The sequence below is a fragment of the Rhinoraja longicauda genome, chromosome 26 (assembly GCF_053455715.1).
Source record: "Rhinoraja longicauda isolate Sanriku21f chromosome 26, sRhiLon1.1, whole genome shotgun sequence".
Taxonomy (NCBI): Eukaryota; Metazoa; Chordata; class Chondrichthyes; order Rajiformes; family Arhynchobatidae; genus Rhinoraja; species Rhinoraja longicauda.
The window spans coordinates 19,198,906-19,224,247 of NC_135978.1; the positions used below are offsets into that span (position 1 = coordinate 19,198,906).

Below are 25,342 nucleotides of genomic sequence, written 5' to 3' on the forward strand. Positions count from 1 at the left end.
GTTTATTCTTGTCTGAAGTGAGATCTGATTTGGGTTGTTGCTTCTGCACAAACAAATGGAGAGTGCCAACAAACAAGCGTGGGATGCCGCAGTACTGGAAGTGGCAGCATCTCTGTCGCTCCGTCCAATGGTCATAAGCAACACAATGCAGCTTGTATCTCTGGTCCGGCTCAAAACGTCACCTGTCATTTTTCTCCAGAGATGCTGTCCAGCCCACCGAGTTACTCCAGCACCGTCTACACAGCTTGTGATCTATTATGACAGCGTAAGGTTTCTGTGTGTTTGGATCAGCACCACACTCTTGCTTCGGTAATGAGTGGCAGGCGCTCCTGGCGGTAATGTAGGAGGCGACCCAGGATCATGTTCCATTCAAAAATAACTTAGACTGGGGAAAAGGTGTCTGGATAAACCTCGAGTCAAAGTATATCCTTTGCACCAGTGTGGTTGGCCGTATCATGAGCACTGTTGGGCTGAAGCTGTCTGTGGTGAAGCATTGCTTGTGTAAACGCGTCAAAAGTCTGGTGCTGCACACACCTGTTTACAACTCTTAACTGTTCTGTAGTGTCTATAATTATGTTTTTTTGTATAGTGGCTCATTAAAAAAACAATTTTTGGACAACACATTAAGAAACAGAAAATATTCTGGGATGCTTGCAAATGGTTACTGACGGTATCCTCCACAATAATTCTCAACATTGGTGCCCTTCTCGGCCCTCTGCTATACTCAACATTGACAGGAACCAGCCACATAAATACCATGGAATTAAGAACTGGGTGGCTCGTATCTTGACATCACAAACATAAATCAGTCACATGTTGGAGCACAATCTGCCCGAATCTGAGCAGCTTCACTAACTTTCAAGGCGCCTGCTTGTTTGGCCACTGTACAGATAGTTCTGCTTTCCATAACAATTTGGATATATGATAAATCAGAGAACGCTATTTGCATTGCACAGTCGGGATTAGTTTAACGCGATTTCGACCATGAACTAGAGCACCACCTAAAGTTACTTTGGAAATTGACAAGCAGAATGTTTCCAATTGGGCGGTAGAGCTGCTGCCTTACAGCGCCGGAGACCCGGGTTCGATCCTGATTACGCGTGCTTGGCTGTACGGGGTTTATACGTTCTCCCCGTAACATGCATGGGATATCTCCGAGATATCCCTCAAAATCGCTGCTGTCACCCCCATTCTGAAAAAACCTGGTCTAAACCCTGACACCCCAAACAACTTCAGACCAATCTCCAACCTACCCTTTCTGTCCAAAGTTTTGGAACGTGCTGTAGCTTCCCAACTAAAATACCACCTCTCTACCAATAACCTGTATGAAACTTTCCAATCTGGATTCCGCTCAAACCACTGTACTGAAACTGCGCTCCTCAAAATCACAAACGACATTCTCCTCTCCTCCGACGCTGGCAACCTCAACATCCTCATCCTACTTGACCTCAGCGCCGCCTTTGACACCATAAATCACTCCATTCTCCTCACCCGACTTGAAACCTCCCTTAACATCACCGGCACAGCCCTATCCTGGTTCAAATCTTACCTCTCTGACAGACACCAATTCATCTCCATTAACAACTGTAAATCCCCCACCGCTCCCCTCCCCCAAGGTGTCCCCCAAGGCTCAGTCCTTGGCCCCCTCCTCTTCATCCTCTACCTGTTTCCCCTTGGTCAATTAATCCGCCGTCATGGTCTCAACTTCCACTGCTTCGCCGATGATATCCAGCTCCTCATCTCCACCAAGTCAATCTCCTCCACCACACACTACACTGACAAACTGCATTACTGAAATAAAATCTTGGCTTCAAACAAACTTCCTCAAACTCAATTGCAACAAATCTGAAATCATCATCATTGGTCCAAAAATGCTCACCAAATCCACCCAAAACTTCATCCTCAACATTGATGGTCTCCCAGTATCCACCTCACCTCACATCCGGAATCTTGGAATCATCCTTGATCAAACCCTCTCCTTCGACAAACACATCAAACACATCACAAAGACAGCCTTCTTCCACCTCAAAAACATTGCCCGTCTCCGTCCATCCCTCTCCTCCACAGCTGCAGAAACCCTCATCCACGCCTTGATCACCTCCCGTCTGGACTACTGCAACAGCCTCCTCTATGGCGCACCCTCAAAAATCATCAATAAACTTCAATACATTCAAAACTCCGCTGCCCGTCTACTCACACACACCTCGATCCGTGACCATATCACCCCCGTCCTTTATAAACTCCACTGGCTCCCCATCCCCCAGAGAATCCAGTACAAAATCCTCCTCATAACCTACAAAGCCCTCCATAACCTGGCCCCATCCTACCTGACCGACCTCCTCCACAGGCACACTCCCACCTGCACCCTCCGCTCTGCCGCTGCCAATCTCCTATCCCCCCACATCCGGACTAAACTCAGATCCTGGGGGGACAGGGCTTTCTCCATCGCTGCTCCCACCCTATGGAACTCACTACCCCAAACCGTTAGAGACTCCCCCACACTCACCACATTCAAAACATCGCTGAAGTCTCACCTGTTCAGTACTGCCTTCAACCACTGAAGGTCACCTCACCTTCTGTCTCCTTTCTCTGTTCATTTATTTATTTACTTATTTATCTATTTATTAATTTCCCTATGTTCTCAAAATCTCTGTAAAGCGTCTTTGAGTATATGAAAAGCGCTATATAAATAAAATGTATTATTATTATTATTATTATTATATTCGGTTTTCTCTCACACTCCAAAGACACAGATTTGTAAGTTAATTGGCTTGATGTCAAATGTAAATGCCCCTAGTGTGTGTAGAGCCTGTATCCGCACTGTATCTCTAAACAAAGCTAAAAAATGTTATCTTGGGGGGAAAATTGAGTTGTCTAGGGCCTCTCAGCAGAAATCAGACACCATCCTCTCTTAAGAACACAGCTGCTACTTTAACCGCAGGAGACCATTGAAACTGACAAGCAATCGCTGTTTTTGACACTTAGTGTCATAGAGTGATACAGTGTGGAAACAGGCCCTTCGGCCCAACTCGCCCACACCGGCCAACAATGTCCCAGCTACACTTGTCCCACTTGCCTGCGCTTGGTCCATATCCCTCCAAACTTGTCCTATCCTTGTACCTGTCTAATTGTTTCTTAAACGATGGGATAGTCCCAGCTTCAACTACTTTCTCGGGCAGCTTGTTCCATACATCCACCACTCTTTGTGTGAAAAAGTTACCCCTCAGATTCCTATTAAATCGTTCCCCCTTCACCTTGAACCTCTGTCCTCTGGTCCTCGATTCCCCTACTCTGGCCAAAAGACTCTGTGCATCTACCCGATTTATTTCTCATGATTTTGTATACCTCTATAAGATCTCCCCTCATCCTCCTGCTCTCCATGGAATAGGACTCAGCCTACTCAACCTCTCCCTATAGCTCGCACCCTCTAGTTCTGGCAATATCCTCGTAAATCTTTTCTGAATCCTTTCAATCTTGACAATATCTGCCCAGAACCAAACACAATATTCTAAATGCGGTCTCACCAACGTCTTATACAACTGCAACATGACCTCCCAACTTCTATACTCACTTGTGAAATTATATGCTTTTAAACAATGTAACATATAGCCTTTAGTATTTTAGATCGTGGTAACAAATATGAACATGTCTTTTAAAACACCTTTACTTTTGGAAATCCTGGAAATTAACCTAATTATTTGCAAGTCTGAACACCCTCTCCAAACCCCCATTCTCACATCATTTTCTATAACAAAGAGTTATTTTTGTGAGAGTAAGTATCACGTTATAGCAGGACAACCCGGAGTGACAGTAGGTAGGTAAATATAGAAAATAGGTGCAGGAGTAGGCCATTCAGCCCTTCAATCCAGCACCGCCATTCAATATGATCATAGCTGATCATCCAAAACTCAGTACCCTGTTCCTGCTCCCTCCCCATATCCCTTGATTCCGTTAGCCGAGAGCTATATCTAACTCTTGAATACATCCAGTCAATTGGCCTCCACTGCCTTCTGTGGCAGATAATTCCACAGATTCACAACTCTCTGGGTGAAAGAGTTTTTGCTTATCTCAGTCCTAAACGTCCTACCCCTTATTCTTAAACTGTGACCCCCGGTTTGGACTCCCCCAACATCGGGAACATTTTTCCCTACATCTAGCCTGTCCAATCCCTTAAGAATTGTAAATGGTTCTATAAGATCCCCTCTCTCCTAAATTCCAGTCGATCCATTCTCTCATCATATCTCAGCGTGAATTAACCTGGTGAACCTCCGCTGCATTCCCTCAATAGCAAGAATGACCTTCCTCAAATTAGGAGACCAAAACTGCATACAATACTCCATGTGTGGTCTCACCAGGGCCCTGGACAACTGCAGTAGGACCTCCAGCCCCTATGGTCAAATCCTCTCGCTACGAAGGTCAACATGCCATTTGCTTTCTTCACGTCCGATAAAACGGTCCAGACTCCAATTACTTAAACAAGGTATGCTAGCTGTACTTCATAAACTGGCAACCCCCACAAGGGCAGTAAGTACATGGATTCCTCTCCAATCTCACATCATATACCGCCGGAGCTGCACCGTTGCTGCGACTAAACCCAGCTTAATAGCACGGTGGGAGCACCTTCACCAGAGGGTCTGCTGCGACTTGTCATCCCCAATTTCTGAAGGGCAATTAGGGCTGAACAATAAATGTTGACCTTGCCAGTGATGGCCAGAATCGAGTAAATTAAATCACTTAACCCGCCGCGTGTTTGCAACATTTTCTGTTTTATTTTCTGACGTTTGCAGATATGTTTTCATTTAATGGGAAACATTTAAATCAGAATAAATGGCAATTATGTCTGAAGAAGGATCCCGACCTGAAACATCGTCTGTGCATTTCCCTCCATAGATGCTGCCAAACCCGCTGAGTTCCTTCAGCAAAAAAAGAAAGTGCTGGAGTAACACAGCGAGTCAGGCAGCATCTCTGAAGAACATGGAGAGGCGACGTTTCTGGTCAGGATCCGTCTTCTTTGTGCCTACTTCCTCCAGCAGTTTGGGGTTTTTTTTCGCTCCAGATTTCAGCATCTGCAGTCACTTGTGCCTTTGAATGCCATCAATGCTCAGCATGAAGACTCAGTATTTGCGAACAACTTAATTTTTTTTCAGCGCAAGATTTACCGCGAGGAGGCATCAAAAGTTGGATGGAAACAAATCTAAGTATTTCTAATTTTGAACAGCCTTCCACTTAAACAACACCTGGAGTAAAGAGGCATGCACCATTTCAGTCCAACTGTAAATTCTCATCGAATAAAAAAAATGCACGTATTATGCAACCACGGACATGTCACAACATAAACGCGATAACACGCATTAGCGATGATGAACTAACTATGCAGCAGCTGTTTTGCAACAATTTTAAACCTTTCTAATTTTGAACAGCTTTCCACATGAGCAACATCTGGAATAAAGAGGCATGCACAATTTGAATCCTCATGGTATAAAAATGCACATATTATGCAACCACAGAGGTTGCAACAGAGGTATGCAACACCATGCACGCGATAAAATGCATCAGCGCTGGACTGTGCAGAAGCAGAGAAGCAGAGCCTGCACCGGCAGTGAGCGCGCGACGCGACGCGACGCGGGCCCGGATCCGGGCGCGGTTCCACTTTAAGGGGCGGGCGCTCCAGCGCCATCATTTCTACGGGAGCGGCGAATATCGCGAGGTTTGCGCAGATCCAACATGGCGGACGGTAGGTGTGGGAGTGCTGATGGGCGGAGAGCAGGAGCGGGCGGGCGATGCCGGAGGGGGCTGGCGGCGGTAGACTCCCCACCGCGCGACAGGGAGCGCCGTCTCCCTGAGAACCCGACGCTCTCCCCTGCTCCTCATATTAAACCAAGTCCCCACACCCGCCCTGTCCCTCTGCACCCTCCCCGCCCCTGCCCTCCCCAACCCTCACTCATCTTCCCCTCTCACTACACCCACCCAACCATCCCACGGACAAACCCCGATAACAACGCCCCACCCCGGCCCTCCCAAAGTCAAACTATACCCTCCACATTCTCCTCTCCCCCTACACCCCGCCCTAGTCCTCCCCTAACTCAGCCACCCCCACCCCCCACCCCCACACACACTCTCTCTCTCTCTCTCTCTCTCTCTCTCTCTCTTGTTATTGGAAAATAGAGTCCTGTTTGATATAAATAGTTACAATATTTACCATCACTTGACTTATGATTACATTTAGTCTGGGTGGCAGTCAAATGATTGAATTTGTCCTTTCTTTGCACAGACATTATGTGGATAACTTCTTGCATTCTTGGGTAGATGCCAATGTTGTAATTGTGCTGGTACAGCAACTAGTATTGGAGCATTCATACTTTATACTTCATTCATACTTTAATTGACGTATTGCCCAGGACCATAAACTTTGATTTTTCCAGTTTTCTCAGCCATTTCTTGAGTCAAATACTTTAACTCTGCCTGGCTGAACAGTGTTGCAAATACATTAGCCTTTAGTACCTGTGTGCTAGGACTTGCCATCATTGTGAATGGAAATATTCCTGAAGTTTCATTCCACTGTCTGCCACCATTCCCAAAAGCATGTGGTGCAACTCCAGGTCTTTGATCTTTTAACTGTGAGTTCACTTAACTGTTCAGTGCATCATTGACAGGTTTGGCAAGTTAGCACCTTGCCTTTAAGTAGACTTGGTATTGCTCATGGCATGTCTTTCTGTACTCTTTAAACCAATGATTTGCTTGACTGTGGGGTTGCAGATTGTGGTACAATGCAGGCCTGCTGTGTTTTGTAGAACCTAATGGATGCCAAGGTTAGAGCATCCAAAGTCAATTTTGAGTGGTCAGTGCCACACAAGGTGATTAAAGTGACCTTTTTGCGAAGATTGAATGTTGGCTCCACTCGGATTTTGAGAGATCACTCTCCTAACGTTGTTGGGATGGGTGAGGAAAATGATCAAATAAATATACTTTGGTGGTTATTTTGCAGCATTTCCTAAGTATTACTGACCATGGGGGCACACTTTATTAGGCCCGGCTGGATGGAAGGTGGTAATCAGAATGTTTCATTCTAGATAGGGTGACGTTTCGGATCGAGACCCTTCTTCAGATGTCACCCATTCCTTCTCTCCGGAGATGCTGCCTGTCCCGCTGAGTTACTCCAGCTTTTTGTATCTATCTTCGGTTTAAACCAGCGTCTGCAGTTCCTTCCTACACATGTTTCATTTAAGGTTGCTTTGATACACAAGTTTTCATGGGTCTGGTGATAATGTAGAGGACTGCCGGAGTTGCTGCCTGCGTTTATAGCCAACTCTCCATTTACAAAGGGGATGTGGTCCTGGAAATGTCAAAGTTTAGGCCAAATCTTTTCAGCATGTGGTACACTCTATTTCTATATAGAGTGAAACACCTCAACAACAGGCATCACACCACCCAATCATGTTGACCATTGCACCCATCAATCTATAAATCACTTAGTTTAGAGATACAACCTGGAAACGAGGACTGCGCCGACCAAAAATCACCCATATGCATGTTCTATCATACTCGCTAGGAACAATTTACAGAAGCCAATTAACCTACAAACCTGCATGCCTTTGGAATGTGGGAGGAAACTGGAGAAAACCCTCGTGGTCGCAGGGAGAATGTACAAACTCGGTACAGACAGCACCTGTATTCACAATCGAACCTGGGTCTTTGGTGCTGTAAGGCAGCAACTCAACTGCTGCGCCACTGAGCCGCCCCGATGTTCAGGTCCCTGCTTAGATCCATACCCTGCTATTCCTTGGCAATTCATGTACTTTTGCAGATGATTATTAAATGTGGGAGTATCTGCCACAGCCACTGCATTCCAAATCCCAACCACTCTGAAAATTCCTGCTCTGATCTCTGTAAACCTTGTCTCTCACACCTGAAACATATGCCACATTATTATAGACACCCCCACCATGGGAAAAAAATTGTTTGTGATCTACCCTCTCTATTCACCTCTGTTTTTTAGATCTATATTGGGTCTTCAGCATTCTCTGCTCCTGGGCTATTGAACTCAGCCTATCCTGTCTCGTCATAGCAGAAATACAACATCCTGGTGACTCTTCCACACCTTCAGTGCAATTGCATCACTCCTATAATGGGGTGACCAGAACGGCACATAATAGTCTGCTTGGCCTGACCAATATCTTACAAAGTTGTGAAATGAAGTCCCATGAGAATGGCAGACCGTTCGTTATGGTAAAAAAGCTCCTAAGAATGACACTTATCCCAATGGTTTTATAGTGAAAATTACTAAGTAGAATGTTAGTAAATTATGGAATTGCTCTGTACACACTGTGCTGATTTCTCTGATCGATCTGTCCTGCTGGTGGGACAAGACATACCCAGAGAATGTGATGAAGTCTGGCATATAATGAGGCGTCATTTTGTGAGCACACCACCGCAAACTGCTGTTTGACATGTCTGTGGAAAAGGACTTTCAACGTAGACTAGTGTTTTTTGAGTAGAACTGTGCAAGTTTGCTTCAGCTGGGAGCAACTGTGGCTGAATTTGGTGGATGTGTTATCTGTCTAGTTATGCTTTTTTGCATTGTAATGGTTCCAGTACAAATGGATGGTTTGGCCATTTTCAGTGCGCGTTTTAAGAGTAGCCTCATGATTGTGAGTCTGGCATTGCCTGATCAAGCAAGGTTGGCACATTTCCTCTCCTGAGCCACATGGGGTTTTATTGTTCATAAGACTAATTGTTTTTGGTTTTGTTAAATCCCATGGTGCCATGTTGATGTCCTTTAATGAACATTATTCTTGCCAATATGTTCCCTGCTAGATCTTCAAAATTATCATCTGGGTCCCTGAGATTTGGAGAGGTATTGCCTAATCTTTGTCATCCAAGCTAAGCATCCTCAGGGCCAAGTAGACCCTAGGGAAAATTGGGTAGTACTACCAGATGTATGCTTGCATTAAGCAATTGAGGAGTAAATTTGAAAAACTTGTTTTCTCTGGAACATCTGAGGTTGTGGGGAGACCTGATAAAAGTTTATAAAATTATGCGAGACATGGGTAGGGTAGACATCAGAACCTTTTACCTAGGGTGGAAAATAGAAAGACTACAGGGCATAGCTTTAACGTGAGAGGAGCAAACTGTAAAGAACTATGCTGGGCAAGTTTTATTTTTACACAAAGTGGTGGATGCCTGGAACATACTTCCTGTTTTGGTGGTGGAGGCAGATACAATCGTGACATTTAAGAGGCTTTTAGATTGGCACACTGATAGGAAATGGAGGGATGTGAATCATGTGCACGCAGAGAAGATCGGTTTAACTTGGCGTGGTGTTCAGCATGGACATTGTAGGTCGAAGTGCCTATTCCTGTGCTGTACTGCTCTCTGTTCACACACAAGAACCCCAAATTTTCAACATTGTTGTTAACATATTCCAAGCGTGTCTATTTAATTAGACTTGCTATTCAAAAATTGTATGGCTGCTAAAATCTCTGGGGCAACTGCTAATGTAATTCACTGGAGAGGTTAGATGGGAGAGGATCCACGCAAGTAGAATTCTGCCTATTAGAATTAGGTTGCAGGTTGTGATGAAACGCTTGTGCTCCAGCTAGTGAAATTGCTGCTTTGCTTGTGTGCAACCAGTTTGTCCAGAAAATATTAATAAATTCCTTGCATCTTCTGTCTGTATTGTGCAAGTTGCAGCCTGCACTGTTACTTTCTCCTGGCCAGAATGATTGGAGGATGAAGGACTTTAACAGTTGAGGTAGAACCAAGTTAAATTCCTCCAGCAGATTATGAAGTGTGATGCAACTGGGCAACTGCAACATTATCCTACTGGGCTAATCAGAGGTGTATTGCAAAATGTGCATGTAATCTAGTTGTGGTATCTGTAAAGTAGAGGAGGCCACCAGTCCCACACCCACTGTCAGCACTGAATATAATGCACCAAATTGGAAGAAGTGCAAGTGCTTCACTTTGGAGTTTTTGGGTCTCAGGAGGATGGAAATGTGTAAAGGGGCAGGTATTGCATCTCCTGTGGTTATGCGGTACGGTGCCAGGGAATAGGCTGGTGATGAAGATAGAAGAGTAAATAAGGGAAGTGGAGGCAACTACCCTTTTTAATGCAGAGAGAAGGAGGGGAAGCTGTAGCTTATGACGGTCACATTGTGGTGGCAGAAATTGAACCTTTTGCCAATCTGAGGGCAAGGATAAGAAGGGCATAAATAGTCGTGCAAGGAATGGTGCCGACGCAGTCCGGACTATGGTGAAGACAAAACTGGGGATAGAAGAAAATATGTATAGGTGCAAGATGTCAGAACATACTGCAAAGCGGGTGAAAACGGAAGGATGGATGCTGGGTGAAGAAGTGTAGTGAGGGCAGCTGTGGGTTTATAATGGATATTAGTTGTTCTATCCCTTGAGATGGCAATAGAAAAGTCAAGAAAGAGCAGAAAAGAATAATCGAGTTAATGTTTCATGATGATAACATTTTGCTAAGAATTGACTTTTTTTTCTTGGATGCCAGTTGATGATAATTGGATAATTAATAAATAATAATAATATAATTGGGAGTGACATTTTTGTTGAATATCAGGAATTTCTAATGTTGTTTATTTAGCACCTTGCTATCAAAGAAATTATCAGTAGCATGATTTGAAGACCTGTATGGCGATTGGTGTAGGCACCAGGTTATAACTATCAGGTCAGTGAGTTCACTGGGCAATAATTGGATCCTTTCTGTGTGCTATCTTTAAAGAGATAATGATTGTCAGAATGCTTTAGTCCAGTTTGGTTGTATAATGTCACAACGTGGAGAAATCAACACATAAATACCAGTTTCTTAGAAGGGCTTTGGCCCACAATGTCTGTACCAAACATTATGCCAAGACCAATTATTGACTGCCTGCACTTAATCCATGACCCTCCACTCCCTGCATGTCCATGTGCCTATACAGGGCTCTATTGAATGCCACTATTGTATCTGGGTCAATCTCCAGGCTGAAGGTGAGAGGGGCAACATTTAAAGATGATATGCTTTTATACACTGAGGGTGGTGGCTGGAATGCACTGCTGGTGGTGTTGGTGGAGGCAGATATGATAGTGGTGTTGAAGGAAGTTTTAGATAGGCACATGGATATGCAGGGAATTAAGGGATATGGATTATGTGCAGACAGATAAGAGTTGGTCTTGGCATCATGTTCGGCACAGACATTGTGGGTCGAAGGGCTTGTTCCTTTGTGTGCTGTTTTCTGTTCTAATTGAAATTATAATGACTGTTATTCCAGGTTTTGATTTGCTGACTGATTTACGCTAAACTGAAATACTGGGGTGGGAGGGGAGGCTGCTTTAATGTTGACAAATTAGGAAATGATTCCTTTTCCAGCAGTTACAAATTGTCCTGTTGTTTAGTCAGTAGCAAATGGTGGCGAGCTGGCTATCTTTCGAGCTACAATTTTGTTTTGGAAAGTATGGGAGTAGTTACAGGATTCATATTTTGACGATGTTTAAGTTTTGCGAACTAATTGTGCGGTAACTGCCCACTAATTTGTTGGCATTTCCAGTTGCTTATCAGTTAGGTTTTTGTTGTTAGTTTGACTTATGCCCTATTTGTTGTGTACTGCCAAACAGAGGAGGTGGCCAAGCTGCAGAAACATCTGGCGCTCCTCCGGCAGGAGTACGTGAAGCTGCAGCAGAAGCTTGTGGAGACTGAGAAGAGATGTGCCTTGCTCGCAGCCACATCCAATGCTGAGATTGCCACTGACTCCTTCATTTCCAGATTGCTTGCTATTGTCTCTGAACTTTATCAGCGAGAACAATACAGGTAGGTCTCTAGTGTTATTCTCTACAATCAAATGGATTATCTTTTGTGGTGAAGCCACAACTTGAATGGAAGAAACTGATAAATCATTTGTTTTGGCTAAAGTTGTTTAACAGTCTCTAATATTGTTTTAAGTTATCAGTGTCAAAATTAGAAATGCTATATTGCCATTGCAATATTGAAATTGACCAGTTCATTTGTAATTGATCATTTGGTGTTTTTGTTCATCAGCTCCAGTGCAAACCAGCCTGGATGAAACTGTTTTGGAACTGCTCATTAATAAGAAGCAAGTTAACTTTGCAGATTGACTATCTAAGTTTAAAAACATTAAGCATAAATAAGTGGGTGCAGTTATGAAAATGTTGGGATGCTTAATGCAATACCTTCAATCCATAGTTTAATGTGGATAAGTGTGAGGTTATCCACTTTGGTGGTAAGAATAGGAAGGCAGAGTATTATCTGAATGGTGTCAAGTTAGGAAAAGGGGACCTACAACGAGTGCAGCGTAGGTTTACTAGGTTAATTCCCTGAATGGCGGGACTGTCATATGTTGAAAGACTGGAGCGACTAGGCTTGTATACACTGGAATTTAGACGGATGAGAGGGGATCTTATCGAAACATATAAGATTATTAAGGGGTTGGACACGTTAGAGGCAGGAAACATGTTCCCAATGTTGGGGGAGTCCAGAACAAGGGGCCACAGTTTAAGAATAAGGGGTAGGCCATTTAGAACTGAGATGAGGAAAACCTTTTTAGTCAGAGAGTTGTAATTCTCTGCCTCAGAAGGCAGTGGAGGCCAATTCTCTAAATGCATTCAAGAGAGAGCTGGATAGAGCTCTTAAGGATAACGGAGTCAGGGGGTATGGGGAGAAGGCAGGAACGGGGTACTGATTGAGAATGATCAGCCATGATCACATTGAATGGCGGTGCTGGCTCGAAGGGCCGAATGGCCTCCTCCTGCACCTATTGTCTATTGTCTATTATTATTATAGATTTCCACTGCTCTAGCAGTGAATAAGGTAAAGTGAACTCGGAATTATTTTGATTTATGAAGTATTTCAGTGTTAAATATGCAATAGTCCAGACCATCTTACGATAAATGTTAATGGTATAATTAAGATAGGGTGGGACCAACTTAAGAAGGTGAAGGATACAGTTGAAGTGTTGAAGGATCCTTTGCATTTGAGCAAAACACAAAGTGCATAACTCAGTGGGACAGGAAGCATCTCTGGGGGACATGTACAGGTGATGTTTTGGGTCGGGACCCTTCCTTGTTTGAGGATGTTGTCGATGTAGTAGGGATTTTTTTTTAAGCCAATGCAGCACAACCCAGTTTCTTATGAGGTCGTCTATTTAATTTATAGTTTTAGGTGCTCTGCTTTCCCCAGGTAACAAGCCCACTACACCAAGTATTCCAAGTTGGCGTCTCATCTAAATTCTGACCAGACTAGACTTAGTTTAACTGAGAACCGTGCAGTGATCATGAGATCTATTGTTTCCCTAAAAGTGAATGAGTTGGCAATTGTGATATTGGATAGGATAAAAATAGAGAAGGTAATTCAAAGATTGACAGTATTCAAAGTCGAAAAGTCACTGGGTCTTTGTGGTATGTATGCGACGTTACTGTGGGAAGCAAGGGTAAAAATTGCATAGAATCCATTCAGTCGTCTCCCCCTGGTTTGAACATATGAATCTTATGAGAGTACTGGAGAATTACAACTGTTCAAGGAAGTGGAGAGGGTTAATCCGAGCAACAATGATATGGACAGTCTAATTCAAGAGATTCAAGATTCAAGATATCCTTATTTGGACGAAATTTAGTCACCCACAGTCCAATAATAAACGCAATAAAACAAGCAAATTACACAACCCCAACCAACACACAAAAAAAAAAGAAACATCCATCACAGTGAGTCTCCTCCAGTCCCCTCCTCACTGTGATGGAAGGCCAGAATGTCTTTTCCCTTCCCCTGCCGTCTTCTCCCGCGGCCAGGTTGGTGTCGTTGCCACGTTCCAAGCCGCGCCGGACGGTGAAAGGTCCGCAGAGGGCCGACCCAAGCCCCGCGATCCGGTGCGGGCGAACACGCTGTTGCTGCCACTGTTGCTGCACGTCGGGGCGGTCAGGGCTCCCGACATTGAAGCCCCCGCCAGGCAGAGAAAAATCCCGCGGCCTATTTCAGGCCGCACCGGACGGCGAAATGTCCGCGGCGGGCCGACCCAAGCCCCGCGATCCGGGGCGGGCGAACACACTGCCGCTGCCAGAGCTCCCGATGTCGGCATCCACGCGGCCCGAGCCTAAGGCAAGTCGCAGCCGCTCGCGCAGCCTCCAAGGACGGCCGGCTCCGCTGATGGTGAGTCCGGTCCGCGGGCTCTGCGAACCAGAGCCCTGGAGGCCGCCAGCTCCAGGATTTGGGCCGATGGTAGGCCGCAGCAGGAACGGAGACCCGACCCAAAAAACAAAGGTCGGGTCTCCGTTCGGAAGGGACACATCTACAATTTTACAGTTCCCCCCCACATACACACATAGTACACAAACACAAAAACACGACATCACAACTACAATTAAGACAAAAAAAACAACAAAACACAGAGACAAACGGACCGCAGGTAAGCCGCAACTGCTAGGGCAGCGCCGCCATTTTGGACAGGGGTCCTTAAAGATTTTTTTTTTTTTTTTAAAGCTACGTTAATCGATAATTACAAAATTTGGTCAGTAAATGAAAGGGAATTTGGATTTGTTAAAAACCATCAATGTTTGACATGATTTTTTGTTGTTGAAATAACAAGGCTAGTGAGGGTAGTGCAATTAATGCAGTGTGGGTGAAGTTTAATATACAATGGACAAAATGTTATAATGGATATTGACAAAGGTGAAGTTCAGGAGACTGAAGGAGCAGCAATAGTAGTATGTAAAATCAAGCAATAGAAAACAGATGGTGGTGAGCAACAGGACATGTTTTAATCTGGGGAATAAGTCTGAGGAAGGGTCTCGACCCGAAACGTCACTCATTTCTTTCCAGAGATGCTGCCTGACCTGCTGAGATACTCTAGCATTTTGTGCCTTCAATTTAAACTAGCATTTGCTGTTCTTTCCTACACATGTTTTATTCTGGAGTTGGTCTTCAGACCAGTGTTTGGTTTGATGTTATGGGTGGTGTTAGAGGTCATGTTGCAGAGTCACAGAAGGTAATTTAGAACATGGCGAATGTAAATCGAAAATGCAGACAAATTAATGCAGACTCTGATGTCCTTGTGACAGTTGAGTTAAAATTGATTGAGATATTTTTCAAAAGTACCTACATGTCAAATTCATTTGGGCATTACAAAATTGCGGCACTCTGAAATTCTGAATTATTATGGAAATATTAATAAAGTGTCATCTGAGCAGTGGGTTTAAAAGTGACCCTCAGTGGATTACTGCTGAGGTGACCCGTTGTCTTGTCAAATACATTTCATTGTACCGTTGACCCTGTGCCAACCTACATATGACACATACAATTTATTATTGTTATTATTATTTTTGTGCTGGGTTGTAGAGCTGGCTGTGATAATCTATGAATCATGTTTAGTCTGATCACTGTCAAATCAGCATTCAAATTCTTTTTTATGCTTCTCCCTCAACTTGCATTTCTGAAGAGTCACCTAAATGTTTTTACTTTTGTTTTTAAGCGCTTCTCATTTGTAATCTGTCTTTTCTAAACTGTTTGCACTCCATCCAAGCTCTGGGTTGTGACATTGTTCTTGGTCACACTTAATTTAACATTGCGTTTTTTTTCCCATAACTTTTCTGTAAAGGAAGCAAATTGGCTGAACTCTGTCGTTGTGTGAATTGTAATACCACAGTGGCTTTGGTTGCTCCTCTCCTAACCTGCTTTTGTGAATGATGTCAGATGAAATGAAGGCAAAGGTCATGTTTTGTGTCTTGCAGTGATCTGAAAGTGAAGGTTGGAGACAAGTACCTCAATGTTCACAAGTTTGTGTTGGCAGCACGCAGCGATACCTGGAGCCTTGCAAACCTTGCTTCTATCCATGAGCTAGACCTGTCAGGTTTGTACACATTTATTACTAGGTTTGATTCCGATGTTCTGAATTTTTTTATTCCCAAGCTGTCAGTCTACTGTGGGGAGAAATAGGAATTTTGTTTACTGGTTCTTTGTTTCAGTCGATGTTTTGGAAGGTAATTTTTATTTTTTGTCATTATATTGGTTTCGGACTTTGTTTTTAATTTGCATTTATGTTGATCTCCTCGAGCGTGTTATCAGGTGAATAACTGAAGTGAGTTGACATCTTGGGCGATTGACAAGATTGATTGCAGTATATTAAATGAGGCAAAGTAGGATTGACTTTGCAAAGTCAGGGAGAAATTAAGTGTATTTTTCTGAGATGACAGAACATAATTGGAATGAAATTGGAAAATAATCCACCTATATTGTCTGCTGAAAAGCAAGTATTTACAATGTTGAGATCATTTACCTTTCAACTGAATATATTCTTTGAAAACATTTGTTGAGCAGAGATTTAATAAATTGTTCTTTGAAGAGACCTGACACCCTACTGATGTGATAAAGTTGACTAATTTACCCATAAACCTACGGGCATGTCAGCAGGTTTGGATTTAAGTCACTTTCAATAGCAATAATCTGGCATGGCACTTCCTGCTGAGTGTAAGCACTTTTGATTTGTTGCCAAATTAGTCTGCAGCTTTTACTCTTGGAGTTTAAACTTGTTTACGGGGGATTTTGGACAGTATTAATGTTTTATAATATTCTGGTTTGTAAAAAGAAATTTGTGGTGTAATCTTGACATTTAATGGCAATGATCATCATTCTCTTTCTTGGCATGACCCCACTTAAGCAGACAAAATTCGAGAAGCGCCTTCACCCCAACCTGCCCAAATGATGTAGCCGTTGTAAACACAACTGGTCAGTAATTTCAGTATAGTTACTGTTTATAGGCGTTATACTGCAAGTGGATTAATGTGAAAGTTTTGAATAGACAAATGGAGTTATTGTGGAGGTAAATCGATTGTCCTGCTGATGGGAGTGGGAGGGGGGGGGGGGGGGTAGGGGGGTGGATATCAATGCAAAGTTACGCTCACCGTCTTTGTGACCGTGTCTGCTTTTATCTTTGAGAGCCGAGTTTGGGAATTGCTGCTATACTGAACCAACATATTGAAAGAGGCAGTTTTTCTGTGATTGGCTATTAGCATACAGCAGTGATTGGCTATTAGCAAACACTTCAAATCTTTTTGAAGTGATGCTAAATATTTCTGTTGAAGTGCGCAATTTAATAGACATATTGAAAGATACAGCATGGAAACAAGCCCTCCCGCCCACCGGGTCCACGTCGACTATCGATTCACTAATTCTATGGTATCCCACTTTTGCATCAACCTCCTGCGCACTGGGGACAATATGCGGAGGCCAATTAACCTACAAAAGGACACATCTTTGGGCTTTGTGACAAAACTGGAGCACCCGAAGGAAATCCACAGGGAGAGTGCAAACTCCACACAGACAGCACCAGAGGTCAGGTTCAAACCTGGATCTCTGGCGCTGTGAGACAGCAGGTCTACCAGCTTTCCCACTGTGCCACCCCATCTCATTGATCATGACATTCTTAGAAGTTGACTTTGTTTGCGTTTAATTTAATGACCTCTGCCAAAGGTATGCAAATTTATGAAAAACTATCAGCATACATGTATCTGAAGAAGGGTCTCGACCCAAAACATCACCCATTCCTTCTCTCCAGAGATGCTGCCTGTTCTGCTGAGTTACTCCAGCCTTTTGTGTCTACCTTCAGCATACATGTATCCCTGGGTTTGTTAACTTGACCTTGAGACATCCTTGAATTCCAGTGTCTCTTTTTCTGTCTTTTAAGCTCTACAGGTCACCAGAACTGAGAGCACATAATTTTGTAGGTCAATAGTTGGAATGTTAGTGTACTGACAAGAATGTACTAATGTTCTTGGAACAGCTAGAGATGGGCCCTTTTCCCTGTGAGGCTAGAGACATTGGCATGAGCGGGTGTGTGGGGTTAGTGACTGGATTTCTCAATGCAGTGTCAATCAGTGAATGAGAGGCGTGTATGTCTCTTCTCTCGGTAGTCTTTTGTACAACAAATTAAGTTGTATAACTTGGTTGATATATTTTTAAAGAGCAGTGGAAGCAGAAGCTGCAGCAACTCTCCCTAATAAAATCAGTGCCATTAACCCAGTGAATTATTATGTGTGGAGAATGGTTGTGAGGTTTGTAGTTCAGTGGTGATTACTGCATTGACATGCAGAGAACTGGAGTATGGAGTTCTAATCCCACACTTGTAGTTACAGAGTTGAAGTAATTAAATAAATCTGAAATTGAAAATACGGATCAGTAATAGTAGCCACAAAACTGTTATAGAAGTGCACCAGGTTCAGTGTGTCTAAAGCCCCACCTGAATATTTTTACCAAAAGCATCCATCCTGCAACATTAGGTCTCTATTGCAAATTTTGACTTGGTCATCAGAGCCATAAAAAAGTACAATGTTTATAATGCACATTATTTTAAACAGACACTAACTAGTCTTGTTGTCATGTTCCAGATTCCAGCATCTGCAGTCTCTTTCGTATTTAATTTTGTCATCAAACTTGATCAATCTGCTGAACTGTAGAGCTGTCACTACGGACAGTCTTTTGAGACAATTCGGTCGCGTTCAGGATCGTTTATCAAATGTTGACCTCATCAGAGTGGCTCTTGTGATGATTTATTGAATTTGGTGTCACATCAAGTCTTGGTGGGATTTGGAACACCAGAAGATTGTCACTAACTATACACATTTATTTAGTACTAAATGGTTTGAAAGGCACTCCTAGCTCCCAACAAAAAGATCCTTTTCCCTCAACTGCTCTAGATAGCGAAAATGGGACTGTGTGTACTCTTTTGGAACACAGCTGTTTGTTCTTTCAACCACTGCAGTGTGACCCAGTTGATTGCAAAACTGTGTCTGGATACACAGCTATTTGGACCTCTAGATCCAGCTGACTTGGTGCTTGATCATATCTGTTTTACCAAGAATCATTTGGATATTTTCAGCTTAAGCGCCGGATAACTTTGAAAGTATTGTGTAGAGCTGAAAGCTACATCCTGTTGACCAATGTTTTGACTAGAAAAGTAAAATTATGCTGAAAGTGTGTTTCAAACCAAGTAAGTATAGACTGGTTGGAACATACAGAACTAATCCACTTGAACTGAAACTCAAGAAGAAAATCAGCATGTGCATTGGTGATTCAATAGAGGCAATGTGGCAATTCTGGCCAGCTGCATTCTTTTTGACAGAGCTAAGTGGAACTTGTTCGTTCATCGAACATCCCCTTAAGCGTAAACTTGGCTCTCCAACCAGTAATTCTGGTAACAAATTAAATGGAGTACATTGTGGGGGAAATGAGGCGAGACTCTTTGGCAGAAAAACAGAAACATTGATAGATTGGAAAATGTTGATTACAGACCTGTATGTCATTGTGTACAAGTCATCAAATGTTAATGTGGAGTTGCAGCAGGTATTTTGAAATGAGATGTTGCCCCTCATTGTGGAAAGTTTTTAGTATAAGCCGAAAGATCACTTGAACTTAAATTATTTAGGATCTTGGTGAGACAATACTTGGAGGACTGCATACGATTTTGGTCTCCTTATCCAGTGGCTTACTTTCTCTGGGAATATGGTGAATATCAGATTGGCTCATGGAATGACAGGTGTACCTTACAAGATGGGCCTTGAGTAGTTAAGGCATCTATTCCTCACGGTTTAGAAGAACGAGAGATATCTAGATTAAAATTTCCAAAATTCTTAAGGCTTGACTGGGTTTTCTTCTTACACTTCTACATTGGTGAAAATACAAACAAAGGAATATAAGTGTTATGAAAGGAAGGGTTGTAGGACATGCCTAGCAGGGCAGGTTATGCTAATTGAGAGAAAAAAAGAGTGCCAATGTCACAGAAAGATGACTTGAAGCAGAATGGGCCATGTTCCACTTTATCCTTTGCTGCAATAAACGACTTTATTCTGATGTCAAAGATTGCAAATTTCAAAAACTCCTTCATTCCAGAACTCCTCCTTTTCAATATCTTCTGTTTATTTTTCAGATTTCCAACTGTAGTTGTTTAAGTTTTTTATTAATGTTCTTTCATTTGTACATGTGATAAGTGCTTGTCCTATTGTAATTGATTTCTGTTTCTTTCAGATGCTGAGCCAGATGTGGCCATGTCAATGCTTCGATGGGTTTACACAGATGATCTGGAATTGAAGGAAGATGACTTGTTCCTTATCGATCTGATGAAACTGGCCAATCGATTTCAGCTGTATCAACTCCGGGAAAGGTAGATAAATTGTTAAATCCATTTTCTACACAAGCAATAAGATCTTGACTTGGGTCCTCGCTGGTGTTTAAATATGACCAAATCAGGCCCAACTTGTCCATACTGAACAAGTTGCCTACCGTAGCTGCTCCCATTTGCCTGTGCTTGTTCCATGTTCCTCAAAATGTTCCCTAAGTGCTATTTTTATACATTGTAAATGTACTCACCTCCAACACTTCCTTTGGCAGCTTGCTCTATGTACTTACCATCCTCTCTAGGAAAACTGCCCCTTAGGTTTCCTTAAAATCATGTTTTACTCTCTCCTCATCTTGACTCTGTGCCCTCAAGTTTTAGACTCCCTGACCCTGAGAAAAAGACTGTGACCATTCACTTTATCTATGCCCCTCGTGATTTTATTTACCTCTATAAAGTAACCCTTCAGTCTCTTGCATTCCAGGCAAAGAAGCCCCACCTATCCAGTCTTATAACTTAAGGCCTCCTTGCAACATACTTGTGAATCATTTCTGCACACTTTCCAGGCTGTTTATATGCTGTATCTGTAAACTAAACTACTTTGCTATTTATAGCACCACCAACTTCCACGCCATCCACCGATTTGCTAATCACACCTCCCACATTTGTGTCTGAGTTGTTAGTAGATATCATACACAACAATGGTCCCCTCACTGATCCCTGCGCTATACCGCTCATCAGGGACTTCAAATTGGACAAGCATCCATCCACTACTACCCTGTCTCCTATTACCAAATTAATTTTAGATCCAATTAGCCAGATAACCTTGGCTTCCATATGCCTTAATCTTCAAGCCCAGCCTATCAGATTATTTATGGATGCAGAAGGCTTTTTGACCCATAACCTGTCATCCCTCCACATTGCAAATTTTGTTCTCTGCAATATATGATAATCAGTCATCAGTCCCTTGAGCATGGTTTCTCCCATTCAGTTTCTTGGCATATACGTGACTTGGCCCCATCTACCTGCCTATTTCCATATGCCTGATATCCTTGTTCAAAGAAAACTGTGTCGCAGGAGTGGGTGGAGTCATCATGCATTTATGAAAGGATGCTGTGCTCAATTTGCACGTGGGCAATTTGTATGAAGCATCAAATATAATATCAAGTTTGCTAAAGAGGCGAGCTGAATGTGAAAGTGCAGGCTGAGGGGTGAGGTTCAAAGCCAAACTGCTATGGAAACATTTGAGGAGGTAAGGGAAGGAATTGTCAATGTTTTGCATGGAGATCTGCTTCTGGTCTGAGAGTGGAGATGGATGATGGCCGGTATAAAGAGGAGAGGGGGAGTGGTGATGTGTGGGTTGGAGGGCTGAAGGATGATGGGCAAATGGAGGCTGGAGGGGGAGGAGTGAAGTTGGGAGACAGGCCGGTGAGAGGTTGAGAGGGTGGTGGGTGAGAGAGTGTGTGTGGAGGAGGTAATGGGTGATGCAGGACTTTGGAGGTGGGGTAGTGTGAAGGTATGGGAAAGGATAAAAATGGGAGGATCACAAGAGGTGGGTGAGAAACAAGAGAGGTAAGGGTTACCTGAAGTGAGAGCATTCGGTGTTAGTACCATTGAATTGTAGACTACCTAGGCAAAATACGAGGTGTTGCCTCCAAAGAGACTAAGTGCATTGAGTGGCACGATGGTAGAGTTGCTGACTTATAGTGTCAGAGACACAGGTTTGATCCTGACAACAGGTGCTGACTGTACAGAGTTTGTATGTCATCTCTATGACCATGTGGGTTTTCTCCAGGTGTTTTGGTTTCCTCCCACATTCCAATGACATGCAGGTTTGTGGGTTAATTGGCTTCTATAAATTGTCCCTAGTTTGTAGGATAGAACTAGTGAACAGGCTAGTTCTAGGTTGGCTTGGACTCGGTAGGCCAAAGGTTCTGTTTCCATGCTGTATCTCAAATTAAACACTGGTCGGGGCATGGCAAGTGAAATGTAATGTGGAGAAATATGTGATCATCCACTTTGGTTTAAAAAAGAATAAAGGCAGAATTCTTATGAAATGGTGAGTTTTTAAAGTGTTTATCTTTGAAGAACTGTATCATTGCCCCAGAATCACTGATCGTTATTCTTTGGTTATAGTAATCATTTAGGGAAGGAATGTTGGCCTTTATTGGAAGAGAATTTGATTGAAAGAGTAAAAACATGTTATAATTATACAGAGCCTGGTGAAAGTGCTGGAGCATTCTGTCCTGGTCTGATCTCTTTACCCAAGGAAGGCCATACTTGTGACATAAGGAGTGGAGTGAATGTTCACTGAATTGATTCTGAAATTGCAGCATGTTGGCTTGTGAGGATAGATTGAGTAGAGTGGGCCTAGATTTGTCTTTTAGCTGTGCCAGGAAAATCTGAGATATTGCTCTCAGAGCTTTATAATTACATTTATTTTTCTCTTTCTCATAATTGTAAGCATTTGCAATTAGTCTTATTTCTTCTGTGCACTGCCACCAGTGTTTGCCTCCTTAGTTTTTGAGTAAACGCAGCTGAATTGTACAGTACTTGTGTTCTACACGGGCTTCTGTATGGTTTGATTGAATCATTGCTCTCTTTGTTTCAATCGTAGAATTTAACATTGTGATGGACTTCAATTTTTCTGCTGTGCATTGATTAAAACTTATTTTGTCTTTTAAGACACCTAGATGTGTGCCAGTATTGCTTATTGAGTTGTAAGAATTAACGGGAGATGGTCTTTCAACCTGCTTTTTTAAATTTAACATAAGGCTTGTTTTTTTCTTTTTCTGTCACTTTTCTTCATTAAATCCCGTCTTTTAAAGGAATATCCAAAAGTCTATCAATCTCAGTCTTGAAACTAAGCCTCCACAGCTCTCGGGGGAGAATTGCATAGATTCCCTGTGGTTGAAAGAATATTGACCCCTTGTGTTGGGACTGGAACCTGTTGTTCTAGACATCCTGTCCAGAGAAAGCATAAACATACTTTCTTGTAGAAGCTTTCAACTTGATTAGCAATTAACTTTTGACATTCTCTGGTTGAAGATGCTCATGGCTTTTTGTGAGATATCTGGGTTTGACCCAATTTAAATCTTTCTATTCAATGTATTTATGACTTGACTTAATTTATTACCATGTGGTTGGATAATCTAAAATAGAGAAAAACACCTTTATCTTTGCATAATTTCTCCTTTGATTTAAAGTTAATTCATGCTGCCTTTAAACTAGCCTTGAAGGTTCTAAAATTACATTTACCTTTTTAGCTTTATATCTTCAAAATGTTGTACTTGGACCTCCACTGAAATATTGGACAGTATCTAATTCTAAACTATTTTCTCTACATTCCCTTATAGGCTTATTTTGTGTTCTGTGCTTCTATTCTTTCATATTTGTATGTCAGATCATGTTAAAATTGATCCTTTGGTTGCTGTTTCTCAAGACTTTGTTTTCTACATATTGTCAGGATAATGACACAAACCTGTTGAAGGTCAGCATCATCTTTTGTAGCTTCCTTGGAGCACTGGTCATGAAGTATTCACGCATTGTATTTACCTGCACGTAGTTCAATTGTGGTCAAAGTGACATGGCATTGTTCCATGGCTCTTGGGACTCCGGTATGCTTTGATATGTTTAAATGTGTGTGTAATTGGCTTCATAACTCACTGCAACGTTGCCAAAGTAAATGTATGTTAAAGATGTACTCTAAAGCACTGAGCACCACATATTTTACAGATACTGAAGTTTTGTGAAAATGTTTTTGTTTTTAAACCTGTTGCATCGCAAAACCTGGAAATGGTCCTGTTATACTGGCTTATCTCTTCCTGCTCCAACACTAATTCCTGTTGTGAGTTTTCTTAAATGTATTCGTGCTATGTCCTTCAACCACTATATTGTACCAAGTACCTCAAATTACCTCAAGTACCGCCTTTAAGGGCGGCACGGTGGCGCAGCGGTAGAGTTGCTGCCTTACAGCGAATGCAGCGCCGGAGACTCGGGTTCGATCCTGACTACGGGCGCCGTCTGTACGGAGTCTGTACATTCTCCCCGTGACCTGCGTGGGTTTTCTCCGAGATCTTTGGTTTCCTCCCACACTCCAAAGACGTACAGGTATGTAGGTTAATTGGCTGGGCAAATGTAAAAATTGTCCCTAGTGGGTGTAGGATAGTGTTAATGTGCAGGGATCGCTGGGCGGCGCGGACCCGGTGGGCCGAAGGGCCTGTTTCTGCGCTGTGTCTCTAAAAATCTAAAAAATCCAACTGTTGCGTAAAGGGAGGGTTGCGTTTATGAACGACAATCTTGTAGTCTACCAACTCATTCCCCAACTTGCCAAGTTCAAATATCATCTTTTTATCCACACAGTTGAACAATTTTATCATTTTAATGCCTGCAAGTGTCACCTCTTTGTTCTATTCAAAAAGTGATCCAGTATTTTCTCCTTGCTGATGACCTACACATTCTGTGTAATGTTCGTAAATCTTTGAATTATTTCAGTGGCTTCGATAATCTTTTTGTAAAATTGAAATTGTACATAACATGCAAGGTTACAAAAGTTTAGTGTAAACTTAGTCTGGAAATGGCCCCATTATTTACATTAAGCTGTGATTTGAAAAAATAAATTGACTAAAGAATTTGTCCCCATTTCTTTGCTTCTACCCTAGATATACTAGTTTCCCAACGAGTAAATTGTCTCCTTATTCCTCCTTCCAAAATTATTTGCATACTTGTCTGCATTTAAAACAAATTTTCATTTTTCAGCCTTTGCTATTTATTAACTGTACTCATTTGCTTTGTACCCAAAATCTTCAAATTATTTCTGGCTCCCAAGTTCAAATTAAAAAAATTAAATATGGGTAATAGTGATATTATTAGATGATTATTTTTAATATTGGCAAATTTTGTGGAATGTGCCAAACTGCATAGTATGTCCTATCCATTTATTTAACAAAGTAGATCCCCACAACTAAATTTCAAACATTTGCTTTTAGCTATTTGTAATCAATTTTATTTGTCCCCGGGCTCCAGTCTGCATCTTCACCATGCGTCTATCATCTGATGTCCTTTTAATGTCCACATCTTTTATTTTCACAGCATTTCCCTTTTTAATTCTGAATATTGTATAAGACAAGCCATCTTTGTAAGCCTTGATCTTAGGATGCAAACATGAGTGTTGTGACACTGGCATCTTTTTTCATTTTCTATTTTATTTTCTGATGTTTTTGCATACCTAA

General features: G+C 42.4%; 1 protein-coding gene across 1 annotated transcript in view; it reads left to right on the top strand.

Moving 5' to 3' along the window:
- Positions 1-5,716: 5,716 nt before the first annotated feature.
- The window catches only part of ankfy1 (ankyrin repeat and FYVE domain containing 1), a 64,243-nt gene continuing 44,617 nt past the window's right edge, over positions 5,717-25,342 (top strand). Inside the window, exons 1-4 of the mRNA XM_078422697.1 lie at positions 5,717-5,734; positions 11,617-11,809; positions 15,736-15,854; positions 20,024-20,159. Coding sequence (XP_078278823.1) covers positions 5,725-5,734; positions 11,617-11,809; positions 15,736-15,854; positions 20,024-20,159 — 458 coding nt within the window. The 5' untranslated portion in view covers positions 5,717-5,724. The remainder of the gene's footprint in view (positions 5,735-11,616; positions 11,810-15,735; positions 15,855-20,023; positions 20,160-25,342) is intronic.